Source organism: Zalophus californianus, chromosome 1 (assembly GCF_009762305.2).
Source record: "Zalophus californianus isolate mZalCal1 chromosome 1, mZalCal1.pri.v2, whole genome shotgun sequence".
Lineage (NCBI taxonomy): Eukaryota > Metazoa > Chordata > Mammalia > Carnivora > Otariidae > Zalophus > Zalophus californianus.
The window spans coordinates 8,185,036-8,208,751 of NC_045595.1; the positions used below are offsets into that span (position 1 = coordinate 8,185,036).

A 23,716-nucleotide genomic window follows, 5' to 3' on the forward strand; every position below is an offset into this window, starting at 1 on the left:
GGTGTAAGCCTCAGTGCGTCATTTGGAGAGGCTCTTAGCAAGAGTGAAATTCTGGGGGCTAGTGGGATGATTGTAGTACCCAAATAAAAGTTATAAATTGTTCTTAAAAAAAGAATCTTTTATTATTAGAAGAGAAACAAATGACTGAGAAAGGCGTATTTCAGCTCAACCACCCACCCTAAAAATGTGGCATCTGTATTGGAGAAGAAAATACTGAGGTGATACGCACACTTCACCTTTGAGGCAAATTCCACAAAGAAGAAAGTGGAAGAGTCACAATTATTTGAAATATGGAATGTGCAAAAACCCAGTGAAAACGATAGATCCCAGTGTTTTCTTCCCAATTATCTTTTTGCAAGGGAGTCTTAAAATTATCAAAATGAAGAAGATCCTTGAAGATTAGGGGGCAAGGATGGACTTTTTCAAAAGTCATGCTGATCTTTTGGATATCCAAAGCGAGTGAACCTTGACCTTACCCAGCACCTTACACAGGTGTTAAATTGAAATGGAGGCATAAATGTGAAGGGTCAAACAAAGTTCTAGAAGAAGGCATCAGTGAAAATCTTCAGGGCCTTGATGTGTGCGTAGACTTCCTGAACAGGACACAAGCACTGCTGACCATGAGAGACTGATAAAATGATGTCACTAAAATTAAGAACATCTTTTCATCCAAGGACACCCTCATGAAGCCCCCGAATACTTGCACCGACTGAAATTTTAAAATGGTCAAGAGTCATGAACAGACATCTCCTGGAAGGAGATGTCCCAGTGACCATGTGGTTGTGGGATACGGCCTGTGAAAAGGTGCTCGGGATCATCGGCACCGACACCGTAACATCAAGGTAACGCACGATAAAACCAGAGATGCCTCCATACACCCACCAGAGTAGTCGGACTTCACATCTCGCTTATGGGAGCAGACCGCTCTTTGGCACTAAACCTTCTGACCCAGAGACTCCGATCCTGGTTGTAAAGCAGAGGTTGCTGAATGCCTGCGTCCGCCAAGAGACCGGTACGAGCACGCGCACAGCAGCCCTGGTCACAGCTGCCCCAGATGAAGCAGCCGGCGCCTGTCCGCAGGAACACATACCGGCGGTGCCTAACCCAGGAGCAGATTCCAGCCACCACCAGAACAGACACCCCACCACTCCCTCACTCCCAGGAGAATCCTACAGCCGTTTTGTTGAGTGAAAGAAGCCAGACGCTAGCAAGTACCTACTGGATGCTTCCAGTTGTAGGAAGTTGAAAAGCTGATCCATGGTGATGGGTGTGGAACAGTGGTTACCTCAAGACGTGAAAATGTTCGGGGCGCCTGGGTGGCTCTGTTGGTGAAGTGTCTGCCTTCAGCTCAGGTCGTGATCTCAGGGTCCTGGGATCCAGCTCCATGTTGGTCTCCCTGCTTGGCGGGGAGTCTGCTCCTGCCTCTGCCTCTGCTCCTCCTCCTGCTCCTGCTCTCTCTCTCTCTTTCAAATAAATAAATAAAATTTAAAAAGACACGAAAACGTTTATCGAGATAAACATTTGATATGCATGCTTTCCTCTATTATGATACACCTTGGTTTAAAAAAAGACAAAAAACAAGATGCTTGTAAACAGCATCCTCAACTTGTTGATAAGGCCTTGGATATTTTCAAACTTAAAAAAAAAAAAGGGTGTCCATTTTTTTTAGTCATCTTGTGACTTACTGCAAAAGACCTCTGAGCATCAGCCTTAGCCATGTATCACATGAGAAAAGAGAAACTGACTCCCCCAGCTGCTGCAAGCAGTGTTCTTCCAGCACGTGCAAGATGGGGTGATAAGTCAGGCCTGAAACTGAAACTGGCTCTAAGGGCTCCGTGACCCCTTGTGGAGACTGTTCGCCTGCAAGAGGCTGAGATCCAGTTTGGTGAAAGCCCCAGCTCTGGAGTCACAGAACTGCACTCCAAGCTGGAGTGAGACCCGAGTGGCAGGACACCTCAGTGGAGGGTTTGATGCGTGGTTAACATTTAACCCTGTGTCCTCCTGGAATGGGTGGCATCACAGGACTGGGAGTTCTCTGTTACAGTGTAACGAAACGTAGAGAAGTTACAAGTGGATTTTGTATATGTGGTCGTTAAAGGAGGCCTCCCACATACTGACACTGAGAAACGCTTGGTTTGCGATTGGAGCGGGTCCATCCGCTTGCTGCTTTGCTGGTGGTCCCATAGGAAAAGATCAAGCAGGGGACATAGAGGCTCGGGAAAATAATCCTGTTTTCCTGCTTGTGAAGTTACCTCGTAGCAAATACTTTCAAAGATGACGTTTGGGTGAAAGGCTGGCCTATTTAATGGATATTTTTGACATTCCTTAACATCCTGAATTTGAAACCACAGGGAAAATAACAGTACGGTTCACCCTGTTGTGAGATTGGATGAGAAGTGAGACCACCCTCACTCTTGACACCAGCTGCAGAGCTCAGGGATCCCAGACCACGCTCAGGCTTGCTAATTCTCTAGAAGGACTCTCTGGACTTTCTGAAAGCTGCTTAACTCACAGTTACAATTTGTTACAGTGCAAGGACAAAGATTGGCATCAGGGCAGCATCATGGAGAGTTCTGTGTGTGGAGCTTCCAGCCGCCCTCTCCCCAGGGAGTCGCTGACAGCGCTCACTTCCCTGGCAGCATTGGGAGACAAGACTCACAGAGCACTGCCAACCAAGGAAGCTTTGCTGTCTAGAGTTTTTATTGGAACTTGTTCTCGGAGACACGACTAACCACCCATGTGGCTGGCCGCAGTCTCTAGCTCCTCTGTGGGTTGAGCTGATGCCACATGACCCATCACCCCTGCCTTAAGTCACAGTCTTAGACTGTCTGGGCCAAAGGCCCCCAGGTAAACAAAGGCAGCCCACAAGGCAGGACATTTCAAGGGCTGAGAGATCACCTCCCTAGGAGCCCAGCATAAAGGCCAGACCTCTCTTTGGACCAGGTTAAATTCTCATGGCACACTCATCAGGCACCTGGAAGGTTCTGAGGGACCAGACACCATGCCACACCAAAGAGAACCAAAGTGGAGTAAATTTGGAAGTAGCCTATCACACACTTTGTCTCAGACTTCCTGTATAGCTCATTTCCGGAAGAGAGAATCTATATTTAAAAAAACAAATTTTTTTTTTCTTTGCTTTCCAGAACATTTTAATTAACTAAATTCTGTACTTGAGTTAAACATGGAGCCTGAGGAGAGAACGAATTGTTACAGCTTGGTGTCTCCTGGATGCCAGTAAATGGTTACAGGACATTGTCAGCATTTGGATTCGATATTCCTGAGTCTGCCTTGCTGAGCGAGAGGGCCGGGTGCTGCTGATTCCATTCCATTGCCCATGGGAGCCGGGGTTGCATCTTCCACACAATGACTTGAGAGGAGTGCTTCTGCTGTGTGTCTGTTGCTGTGTGTGAGCGGGGCCACCCTTCTGTTGGTGGGCATTGCTCCAGATGTTGCTTTTGATTACATATTTCGAGATCTCCCCCAGTTGTATTTCAATACCAGTGCAACCACATTTGATAATTGCCTTTGTACTTACATCCTTGTCCATGTAGAGGTAATGTCCTGATCTAGAAGCGTTTGCTCCCTTCACACCTGTTCACGTTCAGGACTGCCATGCCCCTCCCTCCCAAGGCCCCCGTGTCGAGTGTGGCCTGAAGAGGTGTGCCACATAAGCAGGGCCCCTCCAGGGGAAGAGGAAGAAAGGGGTGTCATGGGCAAAAGGGACGGCATATGCAGAGGCCCTGAGGCCGAGGGGATGGGCATCCTGTGTGCAGAGGAAGCCAACTAAGGCAAGGGGCTGTACTGGGCTGAGCACGCATGCAGACCTCACAGGGCTCCTTCTCCTTGGTGCTTGGAGATCTCAAACTGCATCGAGGAATCCTATGGTTAACAGCCAGAATTAGAACTGGAGTTAAGAAAGTAAGTTGGAAGGTCGGGATTTTCGCTTTAAAATCTAAACGTGGAAGTAAGTTAGGCATAGGTTCCCGGTCAGGTTGGGACCTTGTCGTAGGGCGATGTGTCCTGCCAGCTGGTGTCTTCATCCCGTAATCCTTAAGATAGGTAGCCAGGGCACTGTCTGCAGATGCTAGTCCGTGGGTGTGTGCTCTCGAGCACATACCTCAGTGCCTTGGGGGCCGTTTTAGAGAACTGGGTCTGCTGGGAGGAGCCTTTTAAGCAGGCAGGCTCCAGAGGACCCTCTGTAGCACCTGTGCTCCCCACTATAGGGCAGAATTACAGCTGCTGTGAAGAGCACGTGCTGGGCAGTGGAGGGTCAGCTCCAGGTTTCCTGAACTCCATCATACTGACGTGACAGAAGGGAACCTCTGAAGATCCTCACAAGTTACTCTCTATGGCTCAGAAAGATGGTGGATGTGTTCAGGCTGCCAAGGTTAAGCCTCCCATGGCTGAGCCCCACTGAGCAGACCCTCTGGGTCCCCTTCCCCCTTCCCCCTGCCAGGAGGCAGCCACTTGAAAAGGACTGGACGGCTTGAGGGTCACAGAGATCTGGGTTCAACATCCATCTCCCTGCCTCAGTTTCCAGGTCCTCAGCATAGAAGTGGAATCCCCCAAATGGGATTGTAGAGACCCCAAATGTGAGGTATCGTGGGCCAGGCAGGCTGCCTAGAGACCAGCCCTGAATCTATTGTGGATGATGCAAGGCCCTTGCCACGTCTGTGGTGGCAGCTTTGGCCTGGGCCTGGTAGCCACTGCTTAAAACCTATTACCGCTTTCCCTTTGCCCTTGCGGGAGCCCTGCACTTCCCTGTTCAGAATCAAAGAGCAGATGGCTCTTGGGAGTTGAAAGCTTTGTATATTGATTTGCAAGAAAAATGAGCAATATAGCAAGCCCCAGGGGAGGTTGTCTGGCTGAAGTGTTCCCCAGGAAAGGTAACTGCAGGTGGCTCCAATCCCCTCAGGATAGTCCCCTTCAGGGGAAAGAGTAGAGGGTGGGCCGGCCTGGGAGCCGTTTCATGAGGGGGCAGAGAGGCCTCAGGGTTCTCCAGCCGCGGCCTGTGAACGCCATACAGCCCTCATCTGGAGCCCAAGCTCAGAGTAGGAACGCTGCAGGAGGAGAAGCTAGCTCTCTGCCTGTGGGTCCAGCTCTGGGGTCAGCACTTTCGGTTTGGCACCTAGCCCGGAGCCTGTCCTAAGAAACACTCAGGTGAGATGTCTTTAGATAAGTGCTGATCCCCATCATCAAGGCCCAGGCCAGCCTCGTGTAGGTGCAGGCCGGGCTGAGGGCCCAGTGGCCCTTGTTGAGTCGTGCTGAGGTTCCGAGGCTGCCACAGAATTTGCTGGATGAAGTTGCACCTTTCCTCTTTGCCACCCTGCCAGTTCTGGCCCCAGGCTTCACTCCCTGCTGGTAGTTGGTCGTCACAGTAGAAGAAGACAGGGCAGCAGTCTTAGAACGGCTTAGAACTAGAGTTACATGTAAGTTCAAAACAGGACGGGTACAGACACTGGCCCCCAGAAATAAGTGGTATTGGGCGAACACGTCACACCCTTTTGCCTCCCATGGAGTCCTGTGTGAGATCCTCCTAAAGTGCTCGTGCATTCGGGCAAGCATGCCCTCCTTCTGTACTCAGGGAAAACAGTGAAGAAATGCTCATCAAAACAGAAGATAATCAACAGGTAAGACAAGAAGTCCAAAGGACAAAGTCCTTGGACAGAAGGTCCAAGGTCAAGTAAATGAGAAGTCACGAAAGAATAGGTAGATTTTAAAACAAAGCTAAAGGACAGCTAGCTAAAAGAATTGAAAGGTCAAGGTTCTAAGGTGAAACTAGTTAAAGACGTAAGTTAACTAAGCTTAAAAGTTAGGAGGGAAGGGAGAGTGGGTATGAGGGTCTCAGGAAGCTATGGAGGTTGGATCTGTCAGCTCCAGATGGACCAGAGGACCCCTAGCTCCCTGTGTTCCAGCGTGGGCATCCAGAGGTCTCTTCCATTTCAGAAGGGGCTTTGTGGTCTCCGCTGCTATAGAGCTGCTCAGCACTTGAGGGGCTCCCGGTAGTACCAGTGGGCTGCAAATTCTGACCCATTCCAGCCAGGAAGCACGCTTCTCAAGGCCCGGGTCACCCAGCTCTGCAGAAGGTGGCCTCGGGCCCCCCTACACTTGCATGAGTGCCTCTGGCCGCAGCTCCCGGGAGAGCTGGGCTGGCTTGGGCTGGCTTTGTCTCTCATTTTCACCCTCTCTCTCATCCTGAGAAATTTTCTTTGCAGTGCCATGAACAGGTCCTGGGCTTCCTGCTCTTTGTCCTCATCACCCATAGCTGATGTCTTCTGAGCTCCGGCCGCTGCAGAGCGTGGTGCAAGGCCGGCGCTTGTGGGTCTGCTCGGGGAAGCCGCACGGGCACGCAGAGCGGGTGCCTGCAGCTAGGAGCCTGCCTGGATTATGATCCAGCTGCTGCTTTCTGTATAATCCCGGGTCATGCATCTTTTTTCAAAGCCCGGGGTCTCGCCTCCAAAATGAAATGTCAAATCCAAGTGCTTCCCCAACTCGGGTTACTTGTTTCTTTACTTTTTTTTTTTAATTAACATATAGCGTACCATTAGTTTCAAAGGTAGAGTTCAGTTATCCCAAAGGCAAGGGAACCAAAAGCGAAAATGAACTATTGGGACTTCATCAAGATAAAAAGCTTTTGCACAGAATCAGGATTTCTTTATAATGACATTTGGATCGAAGTGTTAAACTGTATTAAGAAACACATCCCCCCCCCCCACATGTGTCCTTGCCTCATTTGAAACTTTGATCTCATTAGACATTTAACCAGCATCATGACCTGCAGCCAGTCTTGGACTTGACACACGCACCCTGAAACAAAGCTTCCCCATACCTCTCTACTGGGAGAGTGCTGAGAGCACAGGGCCAGCAACCTACAGACCATTATTCTCAGTGGGCTCACTGGTGAACGTCCTTTCCTTTCCCTTCTGCGGGAGTCAGAATTGTTTCTGTACCACGCAGCTGTGAAGTCCAACTGAGATTGCCCTTTCAGCAGGTGCAGGCTCTTCATAAAGAATTTATAACTAAGTGGATCAGATCTCTCATGTGTCTAATGCTCGAGTTATCCTTGATTTTATAACACGTCAAAAAATTGAACCTAGAAAGTTAATTGTATACTAATGAAGTAAATGAATAGGTTTTGTTATTTCACTTTCAAGTTTTGTTTATGGAAAACCTTCTAAGATTCTGTTTCAGACAGTCTGTGGCTAAATCAGTTTTGAAACTGCTGAGCCATTCATATCCGGGATCTTGCAGGTTCAGTTCGCTGATCAAGGGTCAAAAGAGAACATGGGGGCACCTGGGTGACTCAGTCGGTTAAGCGGCTGCCTTCGGCTCAGGTCATGATCCCAGGGTCCTGGGATCAAGCCCCGCATCGGGCTCCCTGCTCAGCGGAGAGCCTGCTTCTCCCTCTCCCTCTGCCTGCCTCTCTGCCTATCTGTGCTTTCTCTCTATCTCTCTGTCAAATAACTGGATAAAATCTTAAAAAAAAAAAAAAAAAAGTTTGCAATTAAAAAGAGCGAGAACATGGTCCCAGGGCTTGAAGGTGTCATTGAGCGATGTCATGGGAAGATGGACTGAACTGGACTCTAGGAAGGAGAGCAGGGCTGAGGGACAGAGAGGGAGTCCTTCCTGGCAGTTTGGGACCACCTCCATACTTGACTGGCAGGGTCTTTCTTGGGCACCATCTTCACTTGATTGCTTGTGCCTGCCTGAGGGCAAAGGGATAGTGCTCTGATCTGCTTGCAATGTCTGCACTGGTCGGAGGATAAGAAGGTGAGGGCACCAGGCAGTATGTTGCCATCCCCAATACGGACAGACATATCTTTCTGTTGTTTTTACGATTCACACCAGTGGTCAGCAAACCTGCAAAAAAATAAATCTGGCCCACCAGCTGTGTATGTATCACCTGTGAATTAAGAATGGTTTTTTTTAGAGGATTGTAGAAAAATCAAAAGAATAATAATATTCCATGACATGAAATTATAGAAAATTCACATTTCATTGTTCATAGAGTAAGTTTTATGGGAACACAGCCAAAGCTCATTTTTCTGCGTCTTGTCTGTGGCCACTTGGCAGAGCTGAATAGTCGTGACAGAGATGAGATGGCCCGCAAAGCCTGAAAGACTTACACCGGTGGTTTACAGAAGAAGTTTGCTGACCCTTGACTTAGAGCAGCATATGGGAATGAGTGGGAGAGATCCCTGACTTAGTCATGGGGGGCGACTTGTGCGCAAGCCCTGCCTGCCACCAGCTCTCATTGCCTCTCTGGTTTCTCCATCTGTTGGAAAGGGATATGGGTGGGTGACCTCTTCGATGCAGAGAGTTTGTGGTTCTGTCCCATTCGGGGGCCTCTTAGTCTATTCTGATTCTCTTTGTTCTTTCTTTGCATGTTGTAATTTTATTTTAAGGACACAGTGAAGGGACATTTGGACTTTTAGGCTCTGTGTGTCAGGAAGCTAGTTCTGAGACCTTCATGTCTAGGGATTCCTTTGGCTGGAAGACCATGGAGGAGTTAGCAAAGACTAGCTTTCAGGACCCAGAACTGTCCAACCCCTCTCCCCTTACCCCGTACAGTGACCTGTGGCTGCCACAGCTCTGGGCTTCCTCCGTCCTGAAGGCTTCACACCCCAAGAGGAAAGCAACCTTTGCTTCCTCAACTCCTGATGGAAAGTCAGTCACAGGGAGGGCTCTGACTGGCTAGCTTGTGTCCCGGGCCTTTGCCTTGACCCATCACCAAGACCAGATGGGTGAGGTACAGCACTTGATCCCGCCCAAGCCTTGGGGAGAGGTTGGGACTCAGTATTGGGCAGCGCCACCAGAACCCTGAGTTGGCGTAGGGGAGGGCCCACTTCCGTAGGGAGGCAGACGCCATCTGGACGGGTCGACTAATAAGGATTCTTATCAGGGCTCTTCAGGATCCAAGAAGAGCCTGTAAAACTAGACTAGGCCCTGCCCCAGCAGACTTAGAGAGTTAGACTTGTTGCCAAACCTCATTCAGCGAGAAGCACCCACTGGCCTAGACTCAGGAGGAACTGGGGGCTTGCGGCAAGGGGCCCCGACCGTGTCTCGTGTCCTGCAGTAATGGGGGCAGGACGGTGAACGAGGTAGAAGGAAGTCCCTGCTCTGGAGCTGGTGTCCGGAGGCACGGGAATAGCCTCCGCGTTGCGTCCTCATGCTTGCCACGCACATCGGTGGCAGAGGCTGCTGTCACTCTTACTGCCAAACCAGGTGGGAGCCCAGGCTTATGTCTGAAGGGAGGTCTGGGCCTCACAGCCTCAGGGTTTTCCCAAGCTCCTTCACTCCCAGATCGCTCTGCCTGCAGAAGCTTCTTCAGGGCAAGTCTCGTAAGACAGGAGGCTGACAGGGGCACACAGCAGTGCCTTCTCAGGGCGGGGGCTGCTTCCTGGTAGTTGCTGCCAATCCTTTCTGGAACGGGGTGGTATATAAATGATCATACGGCATGGGGGGGGCGCGGGGCGGTGAGGCACCCTTGTTCGGAGATGACCTTTGTGACACCCAAGTTTGAACCCTGCTCCGTGAGCCTGAGACTTTCACCCTGAGCCGTTTCTTCTTCATTCAGCAGATGTTTATTGAGCAGCTGCTCTGTACCAGGCTTTGTTCCGGTGCCAGAGATAGAGCAGGAAATAACACAGGCAAGGCCTCTACCCTCATGGCTGTGTTCTGGTCTAGCGAGGACTCAGACACATAGGATTTGGTTGGGAGAAGTGACACTGATCCAGGCGACTGGCTTCATAGCTAATAATGTAAAGAGGTTGAATTGTCAACATTTCTAGAACAAAATGCAGTACCTCTGTGACAGGACAGGAGAAACACCAAGTAGAAGAGGAAGTATTGATAAACAGGAATTTGATTAAAACTAAGATCCGTTCATCAAAAGACACCCTCAGGAGGTAAGAAAACACGACACAGACTGGAAAAGGGGTTTGCGAAAAGGGCTCTCCGAAGGAGGCTGGAGACGTGAACAGGTGCTGTCGGAAAGAGGTCGTCAGGGGACCATTCCACCTATGAAACGGTGCCTGGTCTCGCTGCTCACCGAGGAATCGTGAGTTAAAAGCACACAGAGACAGCATTTCGCAGCCAGCGTGTAGAACAGCCACACCGACCAGGAATGCCCGCGTGGGCACAGTGAGCGGGGGCTCGGTGTCCACCGACGTGGAGCGCCCCTGCCCTGCTCTGCAGCTCTCCACCTGCCGGTGTGTGCCCAGAAGATGTGCAAGCCGGACGCTTGGACGGGAGTGTCTGCAGCCACGTGCTTCCGGATACCCTGCCCGGGTGCCAGTCCAAGCAGGTGGGCGAGCGGACCAAGCCCACCCAGGTCCCAAAGGTCAGGCGGGCTCTCAGGAGCCCAGCATGCCTCAGGGAGCTGAGCCCTAAGGATCTTACATCTCAGTCATTCTTTTTTGTTACCATCTGTAAGTGGGGGGGGGGGTCGGCCGCAGAACCTTGGGGGGAGCGGACATTTGCTCTGAGGTGACGTGACAGCTGCAGCTGGGCTTCCCGGGGAGCAGTGGCTTTGATGATTCTGAGGAGGTGGGGGAGAGGGATGCTGAGGTCAGAGGTCTGGAGGGCCAGGCTCAGTGAGGTGGGCAGCTGTGACTTGTCCACCTCTAACACAGAGGGGAGGAGGGCTGGAAGGTTCTTGGCCCCGAGCCCGCCGCAGCGCCGCCTGGTGGTAGGGTGGGGGTCTCCAGAGGACTTCTAAGGATTAAAAATGACATCTCCGCACTTTGGCAACTAAAATGTTATGACAGTGGATTTGCTGTCTGCGAGAGGAAGCCTTTAAAAGTCCCCCATCGTCCTGGGGCCCTGTCCGTCCATCATGCGCACCCAGTTCCGGGCCTCCTGAGCTCATTGCACCAGAGAAACGTCACGCACAGGGTGGCCAGGCAGGCCTTTACTCCTCAGTGACACCCTCATTCCAAAGGTTTGTAAGAGGCGCCCCGTTGCTCCCCGTTCTTTCCTGTCTCCACCGATTTCTTAGCCCGATGGAAGTGAGAGGGTTTTACTACAAAACTTTCCACTGTATTCCAGCACTAGAGTCCTACTGCGTGAGCTCCCTCGAGGGCCGTGCACATCCCAAGGCCCAGCCACCTTCACGGATGTCACAGATGAGCACGGGGCGTGTGTGGCCTAGAGAGCCCAGCCTTAGCACCGTGCACAGCACGCTCTTCACACCCATCAGTGAGCAGCAAAATGAATGTAGTGGGTCAACTGGCATTTCTAGAAAGTGAAATAGTGGAGAAAGCATCAGAGTTCATCTCACTGAGCAAGGGAGACCCTGTGCGGGGAAATCTCTGGTACTTTCCGGCTGCAGTTGCGTGTCCTGGCTCAGAGTGGAAGCTGTGGCTGCCGTTGTGCATCATGGTCAAGGGTATAAGGATAGTGCTATTGGGATGAGAAAGGGAAGCTCTGAGAAGGTTAGGGGGACAGCACGACACGTGCAGGTGGGTGAGTGGTGGCTTGCGGCTCGGGTCTGCCTCTCCCGGGTCGAGCGCCCGGTGCCTCTGGATACCGGTTCTTGTTTTCAGAGATACGTAAACAAGCTCTGGGTGTCTGTGGCCAAGCCACCCACCAGCCTGTTCCCAGAGAGAAGGGAAACCTGCTGCTCCAGGGAGGGCACTTCAGGGTTTACTGCCGGATGCTCCCAACATCACGGCTACATTAAGGAGCAGCTTTGCCAGGACTGCCTCCCCGAGGCTGCTCCTGGCTGGGATCCCAGAAACTTTGCTCATTCAGGGTTTCTGTGCATCACGGGGCAGCTGGGGTCGTCTGAGCTACAGGCCATACAGACAGGAGCTGGAATCTGGTCTCTGCACCTGGCTGGCTGGCTGGCTTGCTTTATTTACTTATTTATTTATTTCTTTTTATTTATTTATTTATTTGCCAGAGAGAGACACAGCGAGAGAGGGAACACAAGCAGGGGGAGTGGGAGAGGGAGAAGCAGGCTTCCTGCGGAGCAGGGAGCCCAATGTGGGGCTCAATCCCAGGACCCTGGGACCATGACCTGAGCCGAAGGCAGACGCTTAATCACTGAGCCACCCAGGCGCCCCAACCTTGCTGGCTTTAGACAGCCATCACCATTCAGTCCTTGCTCTGGGCTGGACACTTGACACACATGTTCCCAGCAAGCCCTGCCCACACACAGCCTGCCTTGGGTCTCTGCCTTCCAATCTTTCATCCCAGTGCCAAGTGGGTGCCCGCACTCGGAGTGCCAGCCTCCCCCTTCCTTCCAGGTTGTGTTTTTAGCCACATCCTGCCCTGTATTGGGTCCAGCTGGGCACAGATAAGGGAGGGCAGGCCACCTGTAGGCAAGCCTTGGAGCAGGGCCTCGCCCAGCTCACCGGCTCCCCGGGTCCCCCAGGGCAGGGTCAGTGTCTCCAGGCTGACAGACCAGAAAGGGAGACTGAGCTCATAAGAGTTTGTCTTTTCCCGTCTGTCAGTCCTCGAAGCGCCTGCGCCCTCCCTCCTCAGGCAGGCCCAGGAGTGATGTCCCCTCTGAGCTCCTGTCCCCAGACAGAGCCAGGCCTGGGTTGTGGCACAGCCTGGTGGCCAAGTGCACAGCTCCTCTCGTAGTGAGGCCCAGGAGACAGCACCTGGGACCCCGTCACGGCTCAGGGCTGCTCCCGGTGTGTCTTTCCTCTGCTCCCTTGTGGAAAACCAGTGCTTTCCCAGTGGCAAGGACTAGAAAACCGCTCAGGTCTCCATTAGGGTCTTTCCAGGGGGCATCTCTCCTCCACCGGTCTTTGCCAGTGGAGTTCACGGCTCGACTGCTGCCTGTGAGAGACATGCTTGCAAAACTTGCAAAAAGTGGTCTCTCTCTGAAAACCGGCACTTACTGCTCCCTACATAAGCCAACTGATTTTTGCGTTGTACGTAACTATAATTATGATCCTGCCTCTCTGAAGTGCTGAGGCTCTTGCTGCACGGCCTCTGGTGATGTTCCCTCCAGGAGCTGGGGGTGATTGGGGGAGGGCAGAGTCTGGATTCAAATGCATCCCTGGCCCCTCTGGGCATGTTTCCCTCTCAAGAATGTTATAGAACTCACAAGACAGTACATGTATGGGAGATAACTCCTGAGCGCTTTGAATTTCTCATTCCTCAAACAATGGGTGGTGTCGAAGTGGGGGCTCCCCCAGCAGGTGGGGCCTGGGAGTGACGCCCACTGTGTCCCGCCTTGCAGTAGTAGTGGACGTCAGCTCAGCGAGGTGTTCATCCAGCTGCCCTCTCGCAAGGAGCTGCCCGAGTATTACGAGCTCATCCGCAAGCCTGTGGACTTCAAGAAGATAAAGGTAAGCCTGGCATAGGATGTGGGAAGTGGGGGTTCTCCGCAGAAGTGTGCCCACATCAGTGTTTGGGGAATCTGACCCAGTACCTTCCGCATCTGGGCGTTACTGGGGTGTATGGGACAGATGACCACGGTGCGGACTGGGCAGAGCCTGGGCTCTCTGACCAGGGGCCCAGTCACAGGCTCCTGGGATTCCTCGTGGCCTCAAGAGCCCCAGTAGCCCAGTTTGTGGGAGAGGGCCCTAAGGGTGTGTTGGTGGGCAGTGTGTTCGGGGCTCCTTCAAGGTTACCCACAACCTAGGCTTCAGAAGTGCAGCTCTGTGTTCAGTGGGCCTGGGCTTCGAGTCTGTACAGAGGTGCCCAGAAGACAGGGCCATGACCTTGTTAGGCAGAGGGCCTCCCGGCCCCAGGGTCCCTGGGCACAAGGCAGATTCCCGCGGTAAGAATACTTCTCCCACCGCCCACAGGAGCGCATCCGCAACCACAAGTACCGCAGCCTCAATGACCTGGAGAAGGACGTCATGCTGCTGTGCCAGAACGCTCAGACCTTCAACCTGGAGGGCTCCCTGGTGAGGAGGCCCCCGGGGCAGAGGGCACACACTCCTAGCTTTGGCCACCTTCACAGCTAGGCCCCAATTCAGCACGCCCCTTGCTCTGTTTTAAATTGACTGATTAAGGGGCACCTGAGTGGCTCAATTGGTTGAGTGTCCAACTCCTGATCTCAGCTCAGGTCTTTTTTTTTTTTTTTTAGATTGTATTTATTCATTTGAGAGAGCACAAGCAGGGGGAGAAGGAGAAGCAGACTCCCCACTGAGCCGGGAGCCCAACGTGGGGCTCAGTCTCAGGGTCATCAGTTCAAGCCCCACATTGGGCTTCATGCCAGTGTGGATGCTACAACAGATTGATAAAAAAGAATTCTCAACCCCTTGGAATATTTTGTCAACTATAAAAGCAATGTATTCCTTAATAAAAGAGGCAGGGGAAAAAAAAACAAAACAACCAGATTAGAGGAAATAAACTCAGTCTGATCCATCCAGGATGACTCAGTGAGCAATCCAGTATATATGTTGGAATTTTACTTTGAATTCACTAGGGACTTCTCGAATCGTGTGGATATGTCCTTTCCTGCAGTGAAGTTAACACGCACACACACACACACACACACACACACACAACCTCAACTTAGCAAACTTTTCCTAAGTGTACTTAGGATTGATTCTCGTGGAAAAGAGATTTTACAGTCCTAAATTTGGGGGAAATGCTGCCTTAAACAGGGGACATGTGTTTCCAGCATTACAGCAGACCTTCTCAGAGCCTTTAAAAGCCCGTGCTCGCTAGGAGTCTTTAGAGGAAGGGAGGAACTTGTAGTCGTTCCTAAACTGACACATCTCATGTTCTCTCAGGCCCTGGTTGGGAGAGGGGTACTGAGGGCCCTCTGCCCTGCACCGGCTGTCCGGCCAGACGGCAGGGCCAGTGGCCCTCACAGGCCCCAGCCCGCTCAAACCCCACACGTCTCCTTCCAGATCTACGAAGACTCCATCGTCCTGCAGTCGGTTTTCACCAGCGTGCGGCAGAAAATAGAGAAAGAAGACGACAGTGAGGGCGAGGAGAGTGAGGAAGAGGAGGAGGCCGAGGAGGAAGGCTCGGAGTCTGAGTGTGCGTCCCGCCCGGGGTGGGTGGGGGGGGAGGTTGGGCAGACCGGCGGCACAGCCAGGCAGCTCCCAGCTGCCCCTGGCTCGGCTTGCCGTGCGCTCCCAAGCTCACGTCTTTCTTTCCGCCCCGCTTTCTGGTCCCTCCCCCAGCCCGCTCGGTCAAAGTGAAGATCAAGCTGGGCCGGAAGGAGAAGGCACAGGACCGGCTGAAGGGGGGCCGGCGGCGGCCGAGCCGCGGCTCGCGGGCCAAGCCGGTGGTCAGCGATGACGACAGTGAGGAGGAGCCGGAGGAGGTGAGCCCCCAGGGCCCCGGCGTGGGTCAGTACTCTTAACACCCCACTCCACAGACAGGGAAACTGAGGCTGCGGTTTGTACGCGGCATAACTCCACACCAGGTCTGTGTGGCCCTAGTGGAACCAGTGCTCTGAGGCCAGTGGCACTGGGTCTGTATCGAGGGTGGGGTCAGGAGGCACCGGGTTGGAAGATGCCAGCAGACAGCCCCCCATCTATCACCCCTGAGCAGACACAGCCCCCTCTGTAGGAGGATTTCCAAACAATGGTGGTGGATAAAAACCAAAACCAAAATCCCATGACCTGGAATTACCAGAACGGTGCAGAACAGATCCCATGAATGGTGCCGTGAGTGGTGTCTGGATGTCGCCTGTCCCCCGGAGCAGGCCGCCATCTTGGCGCACCAGGGACGAACTGCAGGAGCATCAAGCCCGCGGTGGGCATCGGGGTGGTTAGCAGACCTGCTTGCTGCATTTAAAGAAGCTTTGCCCTCTGGCTGGGGCCTGCGTGCCCGGCCCTTCCCTGCTGCAGGAGCTGGGCAGTTGACTTAACCTCTGAGCCTCAGTTTCCACTTGTAGAAAACAGGGAGGCCCAGTGGATTTCCTGGGGCCTGGCTCCCAGCAGAACTCATTGAGTACCATCTCAGGGTTGCTGTTTTTCTCATGCAGCCAGTTGCAGTAGTAGCAAAATCTGGCACCTCAGAACAAACCTGACCGTACACATGATAACCTGATGAGGACATTAATGATGTCTGATGAGGACATTAATGATGTCCTGGCCAACAGAGGGGTGGCCTGTGTTTCTGGAGAGGAGCATCTGGGCTTTAAAGCTCCCCATCTGCCCAGTCCAGATGCAGCAGAGCATTTTGTGGCCCTTGCCAAGCTGTTTAGAACGTCTCTGCGGAAGAACAAACATCCTGCATAGTCAGGAATAGCTGCAGGTTTTGAAGCTGCAGGCCAGGGGCACAGGGCCAGGCACACCGTGGTGGGAGGAAGCAGAGAGGGCCCAGTGAGTCTCCCAGGCCAGAGGAAGAGTCCGTGTGGGCGCAGGGGCCAGGCCCCGGGAGAAGAATGACATTGGGGTTTGGCTCACGGTGCCCCCCTGCTGCCCACTCACCCCCAGCGAGGGCAGTTCAGCCGGCCAACGTGCTCAGCGCCTGGGTAGGCCCCAGTGGGGGGCCCTCGACGGTGGGGCTGACCATGCTCTCTCCTCCTGTCCCCCTCCAGGACCGCTCAGGAAGTGGCAGCGAGGAAGACTGAGTCCCAACATTCCAGAGCCGAGGCGGCGTAGCCCTTAGCAGTAACGGGTAGCAGCAGTTGTAGTTTCAGCCTGGGGGTAAAAACTGTATAAACGAAAAGCTTCCATATTTATACAGCAGAAAAGATGTAGGACTGTTTGTGTCTGGCCCTGTCCTGGCGTCAGTAGCGTTTGTAACAGCATTAACTGTTGAAAACAAGAATTAGGACTCGGGGAACACGCGACACCCGGTTGTCTCTCCTTTCCCGGCAGTACCGTCACGGCCGCAGTTGGGAGGCGCTGTAGCCTCAGCCGTGGGTGCACGCGTGTGGCCGTCCACCCCTCGTACTGTATTCTGCGGGACGGGTCAGAGCCGCTGGGGCCGGGGGGCCACAGGCCCGGCGGGGGTATGTCAGTGTCACTGGATGTCAAACAGTAATAAATTAAACAGACCACAAAGCTCACGGCCTTGCCTTCTGGTGCACTCATTCCAGGCTCCCTGCGGGGTCGCCGATGCCTCGGGGGCCCTGTCCTCCTCCTGTCCCCACATCCCATGGGGTCCATTTGACAGGGGAGGACACTGAGGCCAGGCAGAGGCAAATTCGGACCTGCCCAGTCGTCACACCCTCTGATCTCCAGCTCAGGCTCTTGGACCTGCTGGGTGCCCTTGCCATGCAGGGAGCAAGCAGCTCGCTCTCTTCCCTGCCTGCGGCCGAGGCGGCGTCAGAGAGACAGTCACAGAACCGGGCTTATGCCACACAGAGGTCAGTGTCGTGGCCTGGGAAGCCCGGGGCACTGTGGGAGCCCACGCGACCAAAGAGAGCTTCCAAGTCCAGGATGTACGTTGAGTTCTGTAATTTGTGTCTCCTGAATAAGATCTTCTCTTCATGACTTGCCTTTGATTCTCTAAACGCTGTTCCCTGTAGTTCTTCCAACATATTAACAGCTGCTTTGAAGTCCAACATCTGGACCCTCTCAGAGAAAGGGTCTATTGACTATTCTTTTCCTCTGTGTCACACTGGTTTCTTGGAGTGCCTAGCTTTTTTTTTTTTTTTTTTTTTTTTGGTTCAAAATGGACATTTTAGGGGCACCTGGGTGGCTCAGTCTGTTAAGCGTCTGTCTTCGGCTCAGGTCATGATTCCGGGGCCTGGTATTGAGTCCCGCATCGGGCTCCCTGCTCGGCAGGAAGCCTGCTTCTCCCTCTCCCACTCCCCCTGCTTGTGTTCCCTCTCTCGCCGTCTCTCTCTTTCTGTCAAATAAATAAAAATTTAAAAATCTTAAAAAAAAACAACAACAACACAAAACAGTGTGCCTGTGTGGCTCAGTCGTTAAGCATCTGCCTTCAGCTCAGGTCATGATCCCAGAGTCCTGGTATTTAGCCCCACGTCAGGCTCCCTGCGCCCTGGGGAGTCTGCTTCTCCCTCTCCCGCTTCTTGCTGCTTGTGTTCTCTCTCTCACTGGGTCTCAAATAAATAAATAAATAAAATCTTTTAAAAAAACACAAAAAAACAAAAAAAAATGGGCTTTTTTTTTTTTTAAATGGGCATTTTAAATAATAGATTGTAGCAACTCTGAATTCTAAATCCGCCCCCACCCCCGCCATGGGAAGTTTCATGGATGATGGCTTTGCTTTCTTTGTTTAAGAATTGCTGATCTACAGAAGTGGAGAAGGAAAAAAAGAACCCAAGAGCTAATTTTCTGGAAGGACAAAATGCAAAACCAACTTTGATTAAATAAAGGATAAATAAAAGGCAAGTTAAAAACCTACACAGGGAAACAACACACACACACGTTCAGCAACTTGTATAGTTTTCATTATCGCACTTCGTATAACTGTCTATGTACTCATACGAAAGTCTCCAAGGTATGTGTATTTCTTAAATATATATCATTTAAGATGTATAAAGATGTGTCGATGCACATAAAAAAGAATTGCTGATCTAACTCTGTAGGGTCTGCCTCCCCCACAGCAAGTAGCTGCTGATGTCTGCTCAGATTTGGGGTTTTGTTTTTAGGCTGCCTTCCTCTAGGTATCACCCCTGGGTCGGCCTAGCTTCCAAGTCAGCCAGCAACGGCCTGGGCTTTGTGCTCAGACACCTGACTTGCTGAGGGTCCGCGCCAGTGGCTCTGTGCTTAGGCAGCTTGTAAGTTGGCCCTGCCTCAGCTACCTCTCTCCCTCTCTCTCTTTTTTTTTTAAGATTTTATTTATTCATCTGACAGGGAGAGACACAGTGAGAGAGGGAACACAAGCGGGGGGAGAGGGAGAAGCAGGCTTCCTGAGGAGCAGGGAGCCCGACGCGGGGCTCAATCCCAGGACCCTGGGATCATGACTTCAGCCGAAGGCAGATGCTTAACGACTGAGCCACCCAGGCGCCCCCTACCCCTCTCTCTCCCGTTTCCTCAGCGTGCGCACACGGCCTCCCTTTGGGCAGGTTGCGTGGAACTGTGGGTGGACGGGCCTCTCTCCACCGCTCCCAAGCATGTGCGCAGCCTTGCGCATGCACCCAGCTTTCTGCTCCCTTGCTGACACGTGGGGTCAGCTGTGGCTGTGTTCTCTGGGCCTTTCAACTGCTGATTAGTTCACCAGTCTGTTGCAACCAGGATCCCAACCTCAGGCTAGTTGGGAGAACTTGGCCTTCCCCGTTCATCCCACCTTGAGAATCCCTCCTGTTCCCAGTAGGTTGCTCTTCAGTTCCAAAGAAAATACACCCGGTCAGGCAGTGACTTTCAGGTCCTGGCCTGGCTAGAGCAGCTTGGGCAAAAGGCACCACAATCTCTCACCACTCCTACCTGCCATTCTGATTTTCCTGAATAAACACTTTTAAATTTGTTGAATGCCTTTGATCAATCTCAAGGATCCTGAAATGGTTGTTTTTGAGAACTCTGTCTCGTTTTATTTTTGCTTTCAGGGAGGACATTTGCCGAGATCCTCACTCCCATCAGTTTGGAAGTCCACATGTTTTTGTTCTAGTGGCTTTGACTTTATTTTAATAGATTCAAATTTGTTTTAATGTTTGCAGCAAATCAGCTCACCAAACCCTTAATTTCAGGATATTCAGGATGAGGCCAGTTTAAAAATGAGTCCCTTGAGGGGAAAAAAAAGTACCACTGGAATTTTGGTATGACAAGATGTCATACGATACATGTATTTGTATGATCTAGTTCATTGGCGAATGGCAGCAGGATACAACATAGTATTTTTTTAGAGTTATTTATTTTATTTTTTTAAGATTTTTTATTTCTTTGACAGAGACACAGCAAGAAAGGGGACACAAGCAGGGGGAGTGGGAGTGGGAGAGGGAGAAGCAGGCTTCCTGCGGAGCAGGGAGCCCGATGCAGGACCCGATCCCAGGACCCTGGGATCATGACCCGAGCCGGAGGCAGACGCCCAACAACTGAGCCACCCAGGCGCCAGAAGATACAACGTAATATTGAATTATTGGACACGAGTTAATATATTTTATGCAGAATCTAGAGTTGGTGCCTCACAGTGTTGGAAAACAGGTCCTTCTGTGTTGTTGCTTTAGTATGTGCCATTCCTATATCCAAGGTCATCTCGTGGCCCAAGATGGCTGCTGGAACTCCATCTGTCCATTCCACCTTTCAGCCATCAACAAGGAGGCAAGGGGGAAGAGAGAGGCCCACACCACCCCTTAGAGACCCAATATGGAAACTGATCCATCACTCTCTTGTACCCGTTGGCCACAACAGTCACATGGCCGCACATAGCTGCACTGGAAGCCCAGACATGCAGCCTTGCTGCAGGTGCCTGTGTGCCCAGCTGAGGTTTTGGACACATGACTTGCTCGCTGCCTGCTTGGTGGTGGTTATCCCCAGTTTGCAGGTGAGAAAACCGGCACAGAGAAGGGAAGTAATTTGCCCCAAGGCTGCACTGCCAGTCCCGGAGCCAATATCTGTCAAGCATTGCTCACCTTCCTCCCAGGTCGGGTGGTTGTGGGTTCCTACAGTGACCGACCGCTTCTGGGCTCTGTGACCTTGGGCAGCATTCTGCACCTCTCTGAGCCCACTGGGGGATGGGACATCAAGAGGTACTTGGGAAGGTTGTACTTCTCTCTTCAGGCATTTCTGTATTCTCTATGGTAACAGTGAAAAGAAAGATAAGTTGGGGGACACCTAGGTGGCTCAATCGGTTGGGTGGCCCCCTCTCAATTTCAGCTCAGGTCATGATCCTCGGGGTCGTGAGTTCGAGCCCTGCGTCAGGTTCCGCACTGAGCGTGGAGTCTGCTTGAGATTCTCTCGCTCTTCCTCTGCCCCTCCCCGCACTTGTTCTCTCCCTTTCTCTCTCAAATAAAATCTTAAAACACTTTTTTTTTTTAAGATTTTATTTATTTATTTGACAGAGAAAGACACAGCAAGAGAGGGAACACAAGCAGGGGGAGTGGGAGAAGGAGAAGCAGGCCTCCCGCGGAGACCACCCCACCTGCTAGGGATGTGGGGAGAAATGGGGGAGGAGGGCACTGACCAGAGGGCAGAGTTGGAGGCTGTCCAGATGATGGGTGGTGAGAGCAAAGGCCAGCTGGGGGGTGGGAAGGGAGTGCAGGATCTGCAACCGGAGCAGCGGTTCAGGCTGGTGGAGGTGCCTGGTTCGGGGCCAGCGTCCATACAAGAACCAAGCTGGTTCTATGACCTTAGGCCAAGGTCAATGTGGGAGCCAGGCCAGGGGGCCTGCTGCCCTGACCTCTCACCCTCATCACGATCCATGTGTCCCTGGGTCACCATGTGTGGATGTTCTGCCAAATACCAGCTCCTATTGATTACCTTCATTTTATTTTTGCTTAAAAATTATCTTCCCCCCTTTTTTTTTTCTTTAAGATTTTATTTGAGGGGCGCCTGGGTGGCTCAGTCGTTAAGCGTCTGCCTTCGGCTCAGGTCATGATCTTGGGATCCTGGGATCGAGTCCCGCATCAGGGAGCCCGCTTCTCCCTCTGCCTGCCACTCCCTGTGCTTGTGCGTTCTCTCTCTCTCTGACAAATAAATCTTAAAAAATAAATAAAAAATAAAAACAAATAAAATTTAAAGAATAAAAAGATGATAGACCCCCCCCATGTGACAGATGGCCACAAAAGTATCTCCCATCCCACGTTCACTTCTAGAACCTTGCAACTCCCCCATTAGATTCCACTGGATACGTTGTCTAATACTCCTTCCCTGGCTTGGGACCTGCTGGTAAGTAGAATCCAGTGGAGGTGACGCTGTGTGACCGCCGATGGCGGGGGCGGGTCATACAAGGTACCACAGCTCCCACCTTGCTCACTGGAAGACTCACTCGAAGGCACCAGCTGCCTGGAGGCTGCCATGTTGTGAGGAAGCCAACACAAGCCCATGCTGAGAGACCACCAAGACCACGTGAGCAGAGATAGCTGACCGGCCAAGCCCCAACTTGTAAGGCTGTAGTCCCTAGCTGGGTGCACATGCCCAGCTGAGCCCTTCCCATATTCCTGGCACATTGAAACCATAAGAGGGGACAAAAATGATTGTGTTTTAAGCCACTCAGCTGTGGGGTGACTTCTTATGCACCAACAGTAACTGGAACATCCTAAAACAATTTTTCAAATGTCATGGGTATAAATTAACACAGAAAGATCTTTAGAACATTGTTAAAGATAGAAAAGCAAGCCTCACAATGAAGTGTCCAGCAAGGTGCTATTTTGGACACACACGGGATCCTAACCATTGCCTCTGGACCATGTCACTGCCACACAAATGTTTAGAGAAAGGTCCCTCAGGATACGCTCTGAACACACTGCATCCCGAACGGCTGTTAGCCCTGGGCGCAGGGACAAGCGGATGGACTTGGGAGCTTCTCCAAGCTGGTGAGGTCCCAGACACCTCTCCATTTTAAGAACTATTTCTTAATGCCTCACCAGGGTTTAATTCAACAGAAGGTTTCTAGTTCATGTCATGGTCCCAAAGATTTCTACCGCAATGAAGCCATTCATTTCTTCTGGAGCATTGATATTTTATGAGGTGGCCAAGGTCCAAATCTTCGCGTTCCTCCCACACCGGACTGCCCTTCACAGGTGGCCCCATTGGCCCCCAGTGGTCCAACTCAACTGTCATTGCTTTCCCTGAGGCTCTACCATCTAATCTCAGCTCGGCCCATTCTCCTAAGTAACTCTTCAATCCATCCACCTCTCGCTCCGCCCGAGGCCCTCACCTTGGCCAGCCACAGCCACCGTCCCTGGTGTGATCAGCTCCTCCCTGATTCTCTGCCTTCCACCCTCACGCCCTGCCAGGCTGTCCTTTCCACAGGGCCAGAGGCATCTAAACTCCCAACTCCTCAGTGCACGTGAGGCTCAGATCATCTGCGCCTGGCAACTCTCCAGCCATGATCACTCTAAACCTAAGCCACACTGAAACTTCCCACCACACACTCGCAGACATTTTGCCCATGTGCGTCCCTCCTCCTGTAATGGTTTACCTGGCAAATCTCCTTCATTGACATTCTAGGGGAGGAAGCAGGTAGGCCCTCCTTAAGAGAATCCTAAAAAAGGTTTCTCTCCAAAGCATGGTCCCACGACGCCCAGGAAGGCTTGTTGAGTGACCAACAAGAGGGGATGTGATAAAGATGAATATGTCAAAACTGAAAAAGAAATGGTAGCTTGTGGGGTGCCTGGCTGGCTTAGTTGGTAGAGCATGCGACTCTCAATCTCAGCGTTGTGAGTTCAAGCCCCACCTTCGGCATGGAGCCTACTTAGGAAAAAAGAAAGCAAGAAATCCTAACTTGTTTGCTGAAAACCACCTTGAGAAACTAACAAGTTTTTTGTTTATTATTTATCTTTAGAAGCCTCACAGAGAGGGTGCCTGGGTGGCTCAGTTGGTTAAGCGACTGCCTTCAGCTCAGGTCATGATCCCGGAGTCCCGGAATCGAGTCCTGCATCGGGCTCCCTGCTCGGCAGGGAGTCTGCTTCTCCCTCTGACCCTCTTCCCTCTCATGCTCTCTATCTCTCATTCTCTCTCTCTCAAATAAATAAATAAAATCTTTTAAAAAAAAAAAGAAGCCTCACAGAGAAACCACAAAGAAATATGAGTTCGTATATGGAAATAAAGGATTTAATCCCATGAACCTCCATGTAAATGCAAATTAAAACAGTGACGAAACACCTCATTATTTTTTTTTATTCGTTTGCTTAGCAAATTGGCGAAGATATGGTAAATGATAAAACACCATGTCGGCGAGGTGGTGTGAAGGCAGGTTGTCATAACAGCTACTA

At 51.8% G+C, this 23,716-nt stretch overlaps 1 protein-coding gene across 10 annotated transcripts in view; it reads left to right on the forward strand.

Moving 5' to 3' along the window:
* SMARCA4 (SWI/SNF related, matrix associated, actin dependent regulator of chromatin, subfamily a, member 4) overlaps window positions 1–17,511 on the forward strand; it is an 88,419-nt gene extending 70,908 nt beyond the window's left edge. For 6 of the 10 annotated variants that reach the window (XM_027582845.2, XM_027582846.2, XM_027582844.2 and 3 more), the window contains 5 exons: window positions 13,199–13,307; window positions 13,770–13,871; window positions 14,826–14,958; window positions 15,105–15,247; window positions 16,472–17,510. In XM_027582845.2, the coding sequence (XP_027438646.1) occupies window positions 13,199–13,307; window positions 13,770–13,871; window positions 14,826–14,958; window positions 15,105–15,247; window positions 16,472–16,504 (520 nt within the window). In that variant the 3' untranslated portion in view covers window positions 16,505–17,510. The other 4 variants (XM_027582847.2, XM_027582852.2, XM_027582854.2 and 1 more) reach the window with 4 other exon arrangements.
* Window positions 17,512–23,716: the final 6,205 nt, after the last annotated feature.